This window comes from Acomys russatus, chromosome 16 (genome assembly GCF_903995435.1).
Source record: "Acomys russatus chromosome 16, mAcoRus1.1, whole genome shotgun sequence".
In the NCBI taxonomy this organism is placed as follows: Eukaryota; Metazoa; Chordata; class Mammalia; order Rodentia; family Muridae; genus Acomys; species Acomys russatus.
Window position 1 is genome coordinate 45,833,239 of NC_067152.1, and position 12,820 is coordinate 45,846,058.

Consider the following 12,820-nt stretch of genomic DNA (forward strand, 5'->3'; position numbering starts at 1 on the left):
GAGCTGAGACCAAGCTAGCACTGTGACATCCCCCATGTCACCTGCAGAGGTGGCAGCACACTGGCCAGCCTCCATGTAGAGAGCATACCTTCATGGGATGGAGTTGGTGGAGCCCAGGCCTAGAACCCTCACTAGCTTCATCACTCATAGGACAGAGGCTACCAACAGAGGACCAGAACCCTTGAGGCAGACGGGTTGCTTGGAAAGCAGTACTCAGGACCCTGAGCTGATGCTTAGACACTCGCACTGACAAAGCTCAGGGGTTGGGGAGGCCTGTGGTATAGACTGGGGAGGCCTGTGGTGTAGACTGGGGAGGCCTGTGGTGTATACCTGACAGCCGGGCTGCCTCCACCTTCATCCCGCCCGCGGCATCTCCTCGCCGGCCTCCACGAGCTTCTTGCGTCAAGTCCAGAGGGGCTTCTTCACTCACAGACAGGGTAGTGAGTGTGCTGACCACCAGGATGCCCAGGCCGACCCAGAGTACCACCTGGACCAAAGACCCCAAGATAGGAGGATTGATGACAGTCCCTGTCCCCAGCTGAAGCTATGGAGGCTCAGAAGCCCCCTGGAAGGGGTGGGGCTCGCTCTTCCTTTTTCTGACACAGGGCTACATAGCCCAGCCTGGCCTCGAAGTCATAATCCTCCTGCCTCAGCCTCTTGAGTGCTGGGATTACCTGTGAACTACCCATAGGGTCAGGCTGAGGTCAAGTTCCCCAACCACTGAGGCAAGAGAAGCAAGACTCTCCGGGCAACCACCCAGCTCAGAGTGGTGGCCTGTGCATGCCGCTCCCACAGGACCCGGCAGCATGAGCCTGTGCAGCGGATGTGGGCCACACAGGTTAGATAGCCTGTGCTCACATTATCCACATCAATGCTGAAGAACAGCTGAACACATCCGCCCCGGCAAGGGGGGATACCCTGCCAGGCTAAACAGGGGCACAGTGCTCCACCTCTCCTCTGAGGAGGGAGTGGCCATCAGTGCCCCAGAGCTACATGCAATGTGCTGCTGACTTTCTCGGGGCCTTCCCCTCCTCAAGTGCCCTAGACTGATGGTAAATTCTGTGGCTCTACAAACCCCTCATCAAGCCGCCTAGACACCTGCTGAGCCCCCTCCCCTGTGTGTCTGGGATGCTCCCAGTACAGCGCCGCCTAGACACCTGCTGAGTCCCCTCCCCCGTGTGTCTGGGATGCTCCCAGTACAGCGCCGCCTAGACACCTGCTGAGCCCCCTCCCCTGTGTGTCTGGGATGCTCCCAGTACAACTGCCATTTCTGCCCTGGCCTCAAGCTTCTGCTGCCACAGTTCCGCAAGAGGAACCAGCAAGGTGGCCTCCTGCTTAGCTAGAGGACCCTCACTGTTCCCTGCCTTGATGTCTCAGAGCCAAAACCCAAACAGCTCTTCTGAATGGCCTCGTGACTCTTACAGATTTGTCCTGTTTGCGTGTCTACACGTATGCGTACCACCTGCATGCCTGGTGCCTACAGAAGACAAAAGAAGGTGCCAGATACCTCTGGAATTGAAGTTACAAGCAGTCATGAGCCACCAAGGAATGGAATCTGGGTCCTCTCTAAGAACGGCAAGTGTTTTTAACCACTGAGCCATCTCTCCAGCCCTGGCATACTTTTAAAAAATAAGCAAATAAAATTGGCAACCAAGAGCTAGGAGATGTTCCCAGGCCCAGTGCAATCACAGAAGACTGATCTCTACAGCGAGGAAGACTCAGCACTCTCAGTTTTTTGTTTGCTTTGTTTTGTTTTTGAGACAGGGTTTCTCTGTGTAAATCTGGATAACCTGGACTCACTCTGTAGACCAGGCTGGCCTCAAACCCACAGCAATCCACCTGCCTCTGCCTCCTGAGTGCTGGGATTAAAGGCGTGCGCCACCATGCCTGGCACAACACTCTCAGGTTTTAGGGAAAGCCCATCTGTGGGCAGATACCTGCGCTGGTCTGGCACTCAGCAGCTAGAGCCTAGTGTGCCCCACGAGTGTGCGGGGCTCCTTCAGAAGCCTCCGGCCCTTCTGCCAGGAACTGTGGCTATCCAGTGTGCCAAAATAAATGTGGGGACACTGTCTTACTTGTACCCCCTTCAGTCAGCACATATGCTGCACAGGACTGAGGGATTCAGGACCCCTGCCCCACCCAAAACTCTTTTTTTGTTTTTGTTTTTTTTTCGAGACAGGGTTTCTCTGTGTAGCCTTGGCTGTCCTGGACTCACTTTGTAGACCAGGCTGGCCTCGAACTCACAGCAATCCACCTGCCTCTGCCTCCCAAGTGCTAGGATTAAAGGCAAGCGCCACCATGCCTGGCACCCGAAAAACTCTTTTCTTAAGCTCTGTGGAGGCCCAGCTTCCTGAAATTCAGCATACAAATCTTCCCCATGAAGAAGAGTCAGGGAGCAGTGCTTACTGGATGACAAACAGCAAGCTCAGCGTAATGACAGGTCACAGCCTCCAGGGGGCGCCAGCTGCCCAAGGAGGCCATGGTGGGAGCTAGCACACTGATGCCTGGCTGGTGCTGAGGCTGTCACAGGAGGCAAACTTTGGAAATTCCTCAGGGCCCTGATGACCGCTGTTGTGCCTTCGTGGCCTGTCCTAGGCTGTCCCTCTGTCTCCAAGGCCCTCATCCCCTAATCCCGGCCAGCAGAGAACAGAAGCCAGACTCTGAACACAAAGGTCAGGGGTCAGGATGGAAGTTTAAGTGAGTCACTGAAGAAGCCTTGAGATGGCATCGCACCATGGTCTGTGCCCACAAAGCCCTTCTCGGGTGACACCCACTGGACAACAGAGCCAGGCTCCCAGGCCACCGTCTAGCCCAGCTCAATACAGCCCATATGTCTCCAGCTGATGGCAGAGATGATTTACAGAAGACCCAAGAAAAATGCTTTTCCCTAAATGCACTTCCACCCACCAGTGGGCAAGACAAGGCCTTGGAAATAGTAGAGAGTGGGGCGGGAGACAAAGGGCTGCTGCTCTGTCATGGAGTCAGAGTTCTGTGAGGAGAGCAGAGCCCGCGGACTCTGACAGGCCCTGGTGCTCTCTCTCCTGTGCACCCAGTCAAGTAGGGTCTCGTAACGCTCTGGACACTTGCAGGTCATTTTATGTTAGTTGTCCCAATGGGAGCTGTCATTTACCAACTCCATGGGAACAAGGAAAGGTAACATCTCACCCATGACTCTGAACGATTGACTTCAACCTTCAGCTTTTGGAGTTTAACAACAACAACAACACTTAGAAAACAAGAACGTTGGCCTGCTGATGCTGAGAGGCAAACTCCCAGTACAGGCCTGCTGTGGTTGCCAGGTGTGGTGGCACACACCTTTGATCCCAGGGAGGTGGAGACAGGGGAATCTCTGTGAGTTTAAGGCCAGCCTGGGCTACAAAGCAAGTTCCAGGACAGCCAGGACTATGTAGGGAGACCCTGTCTCAAAACAAAACAAAAAGAAAAATCCCTATTATGATCTGCCTCAGAAAACTAGTTCATATCACAAAGTTCTCAAGACAGAGCAGAGCTGACAAGAGGTCCTCAATTTCCACCTGCCCTCCATTTCCTGAGGACAGGTGGGAAAGCCAGATCAGAGCGCAGAGGCTCACTGAGTCGGTAGTAACGGTGTACTCCAGCTCAGAGCGCAGAGGCTCACTGAGACGGTAGTAACGGTGTACTCCAGCTCAGAGCGCAGAGGCTCACTGAGACGGTAGTAACGGTGTACTCCAGCTCAGAGCGCAGAGGCTCACTGAGACGGTAGTAACGGTGTACTCCAGCTCAGAGCGCAGAGGCTCACTGAGACGGTAGTAACGGTGTACTCCAGCTCAGAGCGCAGAGGCTCACTGAGACGGTAGTAAGTAGGGTATTCCAACCACAATCTGTGGGACCCAGAAAACAGACCCAGTCCACCTGTTGCCCGAGGCGCTCCTACCTCAGGCTGCCCCCAACCTCCACCCTGATAACAGATGCTGGCTCCCGCTCTACAGAGCACAGACGAATTTCTTGAGGGCAGGGAAACGGCTCTGCATGCTGTGAGGGTGTCTACTGGACACACATCCAGCCTCTGCTGAGCCTGTACTCATCCTGACACACATATGTGCAAGCTGTGGGCTCTGTGGGCACTGGCCTGTCTATGCAGCTGCTGGCCCGGCCTGCCTCGCCCTCGGTCACGCATGCCCTCTCCTCTGCAGCAGCAGCAGATCCCAGGCTAGAGCTCCAGACCTCCTCAGCTTGAGGGAGTCACGGGAACAAGGCTCAGGACATCAGACAGTCTCCTTCCTGTGCTGAGCAGCCTGAGCAGTGAGTGCACCTACGGAAGCTCTTGGTCACACGTTTGCCAGAGCCAGAAGAGCACATGCTCAAACAGCCCTCAGTGCTGCTGAGCAGACAGGCAGAGGCTTCTGTTAGTGAGTGCAGACAAGCCGGAGCATACCTCCTGGGTGGTGTAGGGAGCCTGAGCTGGGCTGGGCTGAGGGTCAGCACCCCCTATCTGCCGTGCAACACAGTGGTACAGTTCCTCTGGAATTCTGAGCAAGAAAATCCAGCCCTGTCTTCTAACAGTCAGCTGCAAAGAAGGCTAAAAAGCCAGCTCAGGGCAGCCTCAGGCCAGGGAGAAGCCCAGCCTGGCTCCCCGCACTGTGCCACAGCTCCCTGCAGCGGAAGAGCCGCTTTTGAAGCAGGGATCTTGGTCGATAAGCAGGATCCGGTGTGCCAGACATCTGATTTCAGAACACCCTGCTGACGGCAATTCTGGCATCGATCCACCTTAATGTGGTCCAGAGCCAGCCAGGAGAAGAAACACAGATCCACCCAGTACAGTTCAGCTCAACCTTGAGAAGTACAGGGGGGGTCTGAGCAGGGCCACAGACCACAGACATCCTATAGCCCCACTCTCTCCTCAAGGAGCCACCCAAGACCGCAGCGCCATGCGGGGCCCTGACTCCTAACACAGTAGAACCCTAGGACTGGGCAGAGACAAAACAGCCCATACACTTGAATTTCAGAGACAGAACGTACCCAAGGCCAGGCCCCCCGTTACTCTACGCTCCATGGCCAAGCACCTTGACTAAGGGGCCACCAGGTGCTCAGCCTCAGGCAGCCTCACTCTGGTGGCCACAGGGCAGAAGCTGACCTGCTGACAGCACACTGCGATGTGCACAGGTGTGCCTGACTCACACTTGCCCAGGAGCAGCTGCTTCCTGAGAGGGGCCAGCAGGGCCTTTTTTTGCTGGAGTAGCCCACACCTCTTGTAAGCGTCCCTGAGGCTCCAGCGCCCCCTGCTGGTTTCATGGCAGGAGAGCCTCAAATCACAACCTTCAAGGCCAGCCAGCCTGCCTCAGATTAGAGAGAAACCTCAGCTCCTGGGTGAGATAGGGTGTTAGGTTACTGTTCACCAGGCTCCTTCACAGCAGCTGCCCACCGGGCACGAACTCCTTTTCTGGCTCTTTGTGAGGTCTCTGAGCAGAGAACAAACACTGCACTGAGCCAAATGCTCAGCTTGTCCCGTCTGCTAGTAGGTTCATGGCACAACCACAGCCTACTCCTGCCTCAGCCCGAACGGAACTCAAGCATTCAAGATCCTCAGAAACATAGTTAAACTGGTGCACACCAGGCCTTGGCATGCTGCAGTCTGTGTGTCTATGATGCAGCATTCAAGCTGTGGCCAGGCCTGCTCTTTCCTATACATGAACCCAAAAGGACAGCCAACAGGCAGTCCCAGCAACTGTCCACTGCCGCTACAGAACCATGACAACAGCACACAGTGACACACACAGACAAAAGAACAGAAAAATAATGATGGGAAAGAAGGAAGTGAACCTTGAGATCCAGGGATGGCTGAACAGGAAAAAAATGACTGAAGGACCCACAGCTTCCCTGCACACACTCAGCATGCCGGCAAAACAGATCCCTACAGAAGCCACGCCCACAAGACACAGAAGCCACACCCACAAGGCTGGGCACCAGACAGAGAAGACCTGTGACAGCTGAGTCATCACAGCCATAGCCACCTGCTGCACAGGAAGTTCGTTCTGTGCAGGGCAGAAGAGCTGCTACACAGACACATTCTGCAATTCATCTGTTGCATTAATGAATTCCAAGGAGAACAAAAACAAAAAGCAGACAGGTTTCTTACACTAGTTGATTCAAATCTCATTCATAAAGTAAATCAAATACTGATAATGAGAACAGAGGAGGGGGAGGAGACTTTAGAGAGCCAGGCGTGAGGTCATGAGTCTTTAGACCCAGCAGCACTAGGAAGGCTGAGTTCTGGGAATCCAAGGCCAGCCTGGTCTACAGAAAAAGATCCCCACCAGCCAGGGTCACACAGTAAAACAATCTTAAAAAAAAAAAAAAAAAAGGAAGCTAGGCGGTGGTGGTGCACATCTTTAGGCCCAGCACTCAGAAGGTGGAGGTAAGTAGGTAGATCTCTGAATTTGAAGCCAGCCGCGTCTATAAAGTGAGTTCCAGGATAGCCAGGGCTGTTACACAGAGAAACCCTGTCTCAAAAAAAAAAAAAACAAAGGAAGGAAGGAAGCAGGGAAGGAAGGAAGGAAGGAAGGAAAGGAGAGAGGGAGGGAGGGAAGGAGGGTTAGACAATGAATCGCAGGTCAAAACGCAGCAAGTGGGGCTAGGGCTGTGGCTCGATTGGTAAAGACATGGCCAAGCACACACATCGCCTTAGGTTCAATCTCTAGCACTATACTTGGGAGTCAGAGGCAGCCGGAACTGAGGCTTGGGGTCATCTTTGGCTACTTGGAAGGTTTGAGGCCAGCCTGGGATAAGTCTCTGTCTCAAAGCCAGAATATAAAAAACAAATAAAAGGCAGTAAGTGCTGTGATGCCATAATAAAGAAAACAGTGAGGAAGAAAGAGCCCAGCAAACTAATAGATCCCCACCCAGACTAAAACCAGGAATGAATCATACAACGCCAGGACCCTTCTGTGAGCTCTGACCCGACTGGCTTCTCTAGAAGAAAAATAAAGCCTTTTTTTATTTTAAGTAATTTTTTTTTTTTTTTAATGTCCAATGGTGTTTTGCCTGGTGTGTGGGTGTCAGATCTTGGAGTTACAGACAGTTGTGAGCCGCCATGTGGTTGCTGGGAATTGAACCTGGATCCTCTGGAAGAGCAACCAGTGCTCTTAACCTCCGAGTCATCTCTCCAGCCCTTTTTTTTTTTTTTTTTTTTTTGGCTTTTTGAGACAGGGTTTCTCTGTGTAGCCCTGGCTGTCCTGGACTCACTCTGTAGATCAGGCTGTGCTCGAACTCACAGAGATCCACCTGCCTCTGCCTCATGTCCTCTGGGGTCAGAGGTTACAGCTGGTTGTGAACCACCATGCAGGTGCTGGGTCCCCCTCAAAAGCCACAAACCCCATGAGCTGCTGGGCCCACCCTCCAGCCCTGGCACAGTCTAACTAGGGTCCCTCCCACCCACTCTCTCCAAAGCACCTGATGAGGCTAAAGCTAGGGCCTGACACACTAAGAGACAGTGAGTCAGTCTCCTTAGCCTCACTACCAAATTGCTACAGCAGAAAAGCTGGTGTCACCGCTGTCTTCCCACTTAACTAGAAAGTCAACAAGTGGAAGACATGGGCAGAGGACTCCCGGGAACACAGGTAAGCACACAGGGAAAGGCTAGACATGCTGCCCAGGACACTCGGTCGTGGAGCCAGACAACACAGCCCACAGTCTGGACTCCAGAATGACTCACCGAGCTGGGCACTGAGAGCTGGGAGCACGGGCTCCAGCAGCCGCAGCCTGAAGGGGAGAACAAACGCCATGCCGTGTGCGGCCAGGTGTTTGCCGTTCTCCTGAGGTCTAAGCCAGCAGAGCAGAGCGTGAAGGAAGAGCAGCTGCCAAGACGAGAGTCACGTGGGATAATGAGCAGCAAGAGGCCTGAGATCCAAGGAAGCAGGGCACGGGGTTACCCAAACTGTCACGGGCACACCAGGAGCCACAGCACTTAGAACCTCTGTGTCTCTCTAACTCAGAGTGAAAAACACTACGCATTCCAGGAGACAGGACTAAACCACAGCAACCAAAGGACCAAACACAGACCATCAGTCAGTACTGAGGGCAGCCACTCTGAGAGTCACAGTGGAGTCACACCCTGATAAACCAACCTAACTTGAAACTACCTGAAGTTGGAATAACAGCTACGGGTGCGGGCTTAGTTCCCCTCCTGTGGCTGTGGTGAAAACACCCTGACAGCAGCAACTTAAGGGAGAAGAGGCTTGTCCCGGCTCACAGTCCCTGCGCCCTGGGGCAGGAAGCACAGGGAGATTAGTGTCCCTGCTCTGCTCACTTTTCCTCCTTCTATGAAGCCTGGCACCCAAGGCCAGGGGTGGTCCTGGCCCACTGCTAGAATGATCCCTCACAAGCATTCAGAGGCTAACCCAATCTAAATAACTAGGGAGGCAGAGGCATGGTGACAGGACTCGTCCCCAGCTGATGGCCCGCCATGGCAGAGGCATGGTGACAGGAGTGTGAGGCAGCAGGCAGGAAGCAGCTCATGGGATGGCGGTTAGAGTGGCCCTTCCCACAGCCAGAGGCTTGACTGCTATGTGACTCCATACCCTGTTGACAAGCAGTACTGATCATCACAGAGACACCCCCACCAAGAGCAGAGTGGAAAAAGCTAACGTGAGCAGAGCAGACTAAGGCGGCTCCAATACCACTCAGGGACAGTATGCACAGGTGTGGGCACTTCACGAGACAAGGCATCAGCAACAGCACAGCCTCAGGCGGAAGTGGGGACCAGAGAGCTTAAGGACGGACATAGCCTACAGTTAGGGACTACTGTAGTTGGTGTGCGCTGAGCATTCACACGAGCAGGCCGTGCACTGGACCTTGACGCACAGTGCAGCCACTGGCAAAGGGCGGAAGCGTGGCAATGCGTGCCAGGGTTACTAATCCCCAACCATCTGTAAAGTGCTATGGCTTGGATTTGAACACCCCAAAAGGCTCGTGCTGCATGCTTGTTCTCCAACTGATGGAACCAGTCCCCGAGGGAGAACAGGCTCACAGAGGCTTTGCCTCTATCAGGGCCGAATCAATCCCATGACTGAGGGCATCATGGTGGAAACCCTGGGAGGGGCGTGGTGTTCCTCCATCTCCTTTGCCCTCTCTGCTTCTTGGATGCCACAGATGAGCAGCCTCTGGCACACACTGCCATCACTGTAACAACTGTAAGTCAGACCTAAGATGGGACCAAGGACCACAGCCCAAAACGCTGACACTATGAGCCAGGATAAATTCTCCTCCTCCTCCTCCTCCTCCTCCTCCTCCTCCTCCTCCTCCTCCTCCTCCTCCTCCTCCTCCTCCTCCTAAGCTGCTCTCATAGGCATTTGTCACAATGATGAAAAGTCTAAGAGGCTGTGGCCAAGAGAAGAAATCAGCGGGAATCAAAAGCCCTGGGAGGAGCTAGAGAGAGGCTCAGTGGTCACAAGCACACACCACTCTCTCAGAGGCCTGAGTTCAGTTCCCAGCGCCCACATCAGACAGCTCACAACAGCCTAGACTAAACACACACAAACCCACATAAACACACATAATTTAAAACAAAATAAATCTTCAATAATAGAAAGAAAATACTATGAGGGAAGGATGCTGCTGCCTCTTCAGTCTAATCTTGTTGAAAATGTCAGCAATTATTCTGGAAAAACCAAAAGGCCACTCTAGGCGTTGACGAGCGTGCCAAAGACCACAGACACGAAAGAACACCTGAAGAGGAACAGAGTGGACAGCGCCCCCCACCAGCCACAGAGAAAAAGCACAAAGGTTCGGCACAGGAGGCAGGCAGCACAGGAGGGACCTGTCACCAGTGAACAGAGGCACCCCAAGAGCCTCAAACAGACAACAGGGGCTGAGAAGGACACAGCAGGGGACAGTGGATCAACTGGACAGCCACATGAGCCCCACCTCACTTAAGTTGATCCCAAGTGGGGTGACAGATAAAAGCCACCAGAATAGATCTTTAGAACTTGGGGTAGACAGACATTTCTGCTTTTCTTAAATAGAACCAAAAAAGCACCAAAGAGGGGAAAAGTCAATAAACTGGGCCAAAGTAAAATTTCAGAACTTGTCACCAAAAGATGTACAACAGCAGGTCAGGTGCCTCACATTCTTCCTGTTTCACAAACAGCCGTCAAGACAGCTCGGCAGGCTAAGGACACAGGGTTCAGTTCCCGGCAGCCACACAAGCCTCACACTGTCTGTAGCTTCAGTTCCAGGGGTCTGACACCTCTTGCCCCCATGGGCACTAGGCACTCTCATACTCATACATTAATGAATTAGTTTAGAGTTTAATGTGGCCGTGAGACAGCTCATCACATGAAGGTGCGAGCTGCAAAGCCTGACAGTTGGAGTCCAATTCCGAAACCCAGACGGTAAGAGGAGAGACACGAATCTCACAAATGCCCTAGGCTCCGCAGGACAGCGTGCACGCGCACGTACGCGCGCGCGCACACACACACACACACACACAAGAAATACATGTAATTAAGGGAGAAAAGAGACGGTCTTTTTTTGTTTTGTTTTGTTTTTTGTTGTTGTTATTGTTTTTGTTTTTCGAGACAGGGTTTCTCTGTGTAGCCTTGGCCATCCTGGACTCACTTTGTAGACCAGGCTGGCCTCGAACTCACAGCGATCCGCCTGCCTCTGCCTCCTGAGTGCTGGGATTAAAGGCGTGCGCCACCACGCCCGGCTGGAGACGGTCTTTATCAAGAAAAAAGTCCAGGGTGGTGGTGGCACACTCCTTTAATCCCAGCACTCAGGAGGCAGAGGCAGAGGCAGGTGGAGTTTGAGGCCACCCTGGTCTTCAGACCAAGTTCCAGGACAGTCAGGACCACACAGAGAAACCGTGTCTCAAAAATAAACACATAGTTAGATAGATAGATAGATAGATAAGACAGACAGACAGACACAGCCCTCGTGCAGTGACTTGGCTAGCACTCAGGACAGGGACCATGAGAGCCTCCTGTGTCAAGCTGGAGCCACAGCAGAGACGACAGGAAGCTTGAAATGCAGGCTTAGATGACGAGAGGGGTCACAGGGAATTTTGGGGTACCAGGATATTCAATTCACCTTGGGTGGTTTCTGGCTGGGGTCACTGCTCTATGTCAGGACTGTGGTCTCTGCACATCCGCTGCACCCCTCTGTGAGTGCTCGCACACATGCATGTGGAGGCCCACGGTGCTGCCAGGCGTCCTCTTCAGCTGCTCTCCACTCTACTGAGGCAGGGCCTCCCGCCGAGCCCGGAGCTCTCCGAGTCAACCAGTCTGGCTACCAGCCTTGCTCCCAGAATATGTCCTCTGTGTCCCAGGAGCTGGGCTTCCCATGGGCCTGGGACTCCGAACTCTAGCCTCGCACTCGCACAAGCGAACTCTAGCCTCGCACTCGCACAAGCGCTTTACCACTGTCCACACCACACTTCTCCTAAATACCCGCCAGTGCACATCAACAGGGAAACGCTCAACAGCTCCCTAAAAAATGGCAGAGTACAGGCAGTTCACAGAGACAGAGCATAACTGGCATTTGTGCCTATGAGACGATGATTCCACTCACTCTGTGAAAGCCAAGGAGAGTGGGGATGAAAATGTAGACATGTGACAGACATGCCTTGGATCTGTGACCTCACCAGGCACAGAGTGAAAGGTTCTCATTCTGACCAGGAATCTCATTTCTGGAATATTTTCTATAGACATATTCTCATGTATGTGGAAATACCTATGGGCTGTTAACAGCCAAAGGCTAGGTGGCTATGTGGGAGGCTAGAATTATGAGATTTCCCTGAGGTGAACTCCTAGGAAACAGGCAAAAACAGAAGGCAGTACTGGATGCTCGCCCATGGTTGAGGAACAGCCTGCCGTGGATGTTAAGCACAGATACCAGGGAGCTGCATCACCAAAAGACAAACAGAGAAGCTGGAGCATGCGCACACACGTGCACACACATCATCTTCCTGGGGCACCCCGCAACTGGAGCAGTGTGCTCTCTGTAGGAGTGAGTAGTCACATGTGAACACGCTTCAGTGCCTTGTGCTCAGGTGAGGAGGAGCAAGCTTCCCCTGGGGAAAGCCCCGGTACACACGGAGTAGAGACTGAGACACCTGTTTGGCCTGTTTCCCACTAGCTTCTTTTGTGATAGACACTGGGAATGAGTGGACAGAACCGGTCTGAAGCCGCTGGGGTTCAGAGACTGTACTCTGCTACCCCTCCCTGACTAGACTGAGCAGCCAGGCCATGGGGTGGGCAACACTCACCTCTATCCACAGGCCAGGTGCACATGGCCTAGGGGAGGGGCACACTCACCTGGGCTGAGGGGGCATTCTTGTGGGCTTTCTTATAGATCAGAGCCGGGCAGATGAAGCAGATGAGGCTCCCCATTGTCGCCCCTGTGAGGCCAAGTATGGTTTCCACTGCAAATGAACAGACAGCACGGAGTGACCTGGAGACTGCGCTCACATGGCCTAAGGTGGACTGGGTCACTGTAAAGACTGCCTGAGTGCCAGTGACCAGACATCTGCTGCATCCAGGGGGGCTACTACCACCTCCACCTTTCTCTTCCTCCTCATACACTAACATTTGTCAGAGCAGAGCATCCTGGGAAATTCCTACAGCTCATCTTTAAATGGCCAACCATAGGGGGTTTCCTACCAAAATCACTGTTGGCTCCATGCAGCCTAGTACATAGTACCATCCCTCGGCAAGTGACCTAGTGCCTTGTCCTAAGATGTGTGGAAAGCTACCATGTGCTGGCTGCTGAAGCCGCTGTTCCTGTGCTTCATGACAGCAAGCTACAATGCTCCGCTGAGGAATGGGTGTGGCTGGCTGGCTGACTG

The 12,820-nt window shown here is 53.4% G+C and overlaps 1 protein-coding gene across 2 annotated transcripts in view; it reads right to left on the reverse strand.

Moving 5' to 3' along the window:
* Positions 1-12,820, reverse strand: part of Slc38a10 (solute carrier family 38 member 10) — a 48,391-nt gene that overhangs the window by 10,703 nt on the left and 24,868 nt on the right. For both annotated transcript variants that reach the window (XM_051159191.1, XM_051159192.1), the window contains exons 10-11: positions 12,291-12,397; positions 331-487 (exon numbers count right to left, since the gene is read on the reverse strand). In XM_051159191.1, the coding sequence (XP_051015148.1) occupies positions 331-487; positions 12,291-12,397 (264 nt within the window). The remainder of the gene's footprint in view (positions 1-330; positions 488-12,290; positions 12,398-12,820) is intronic.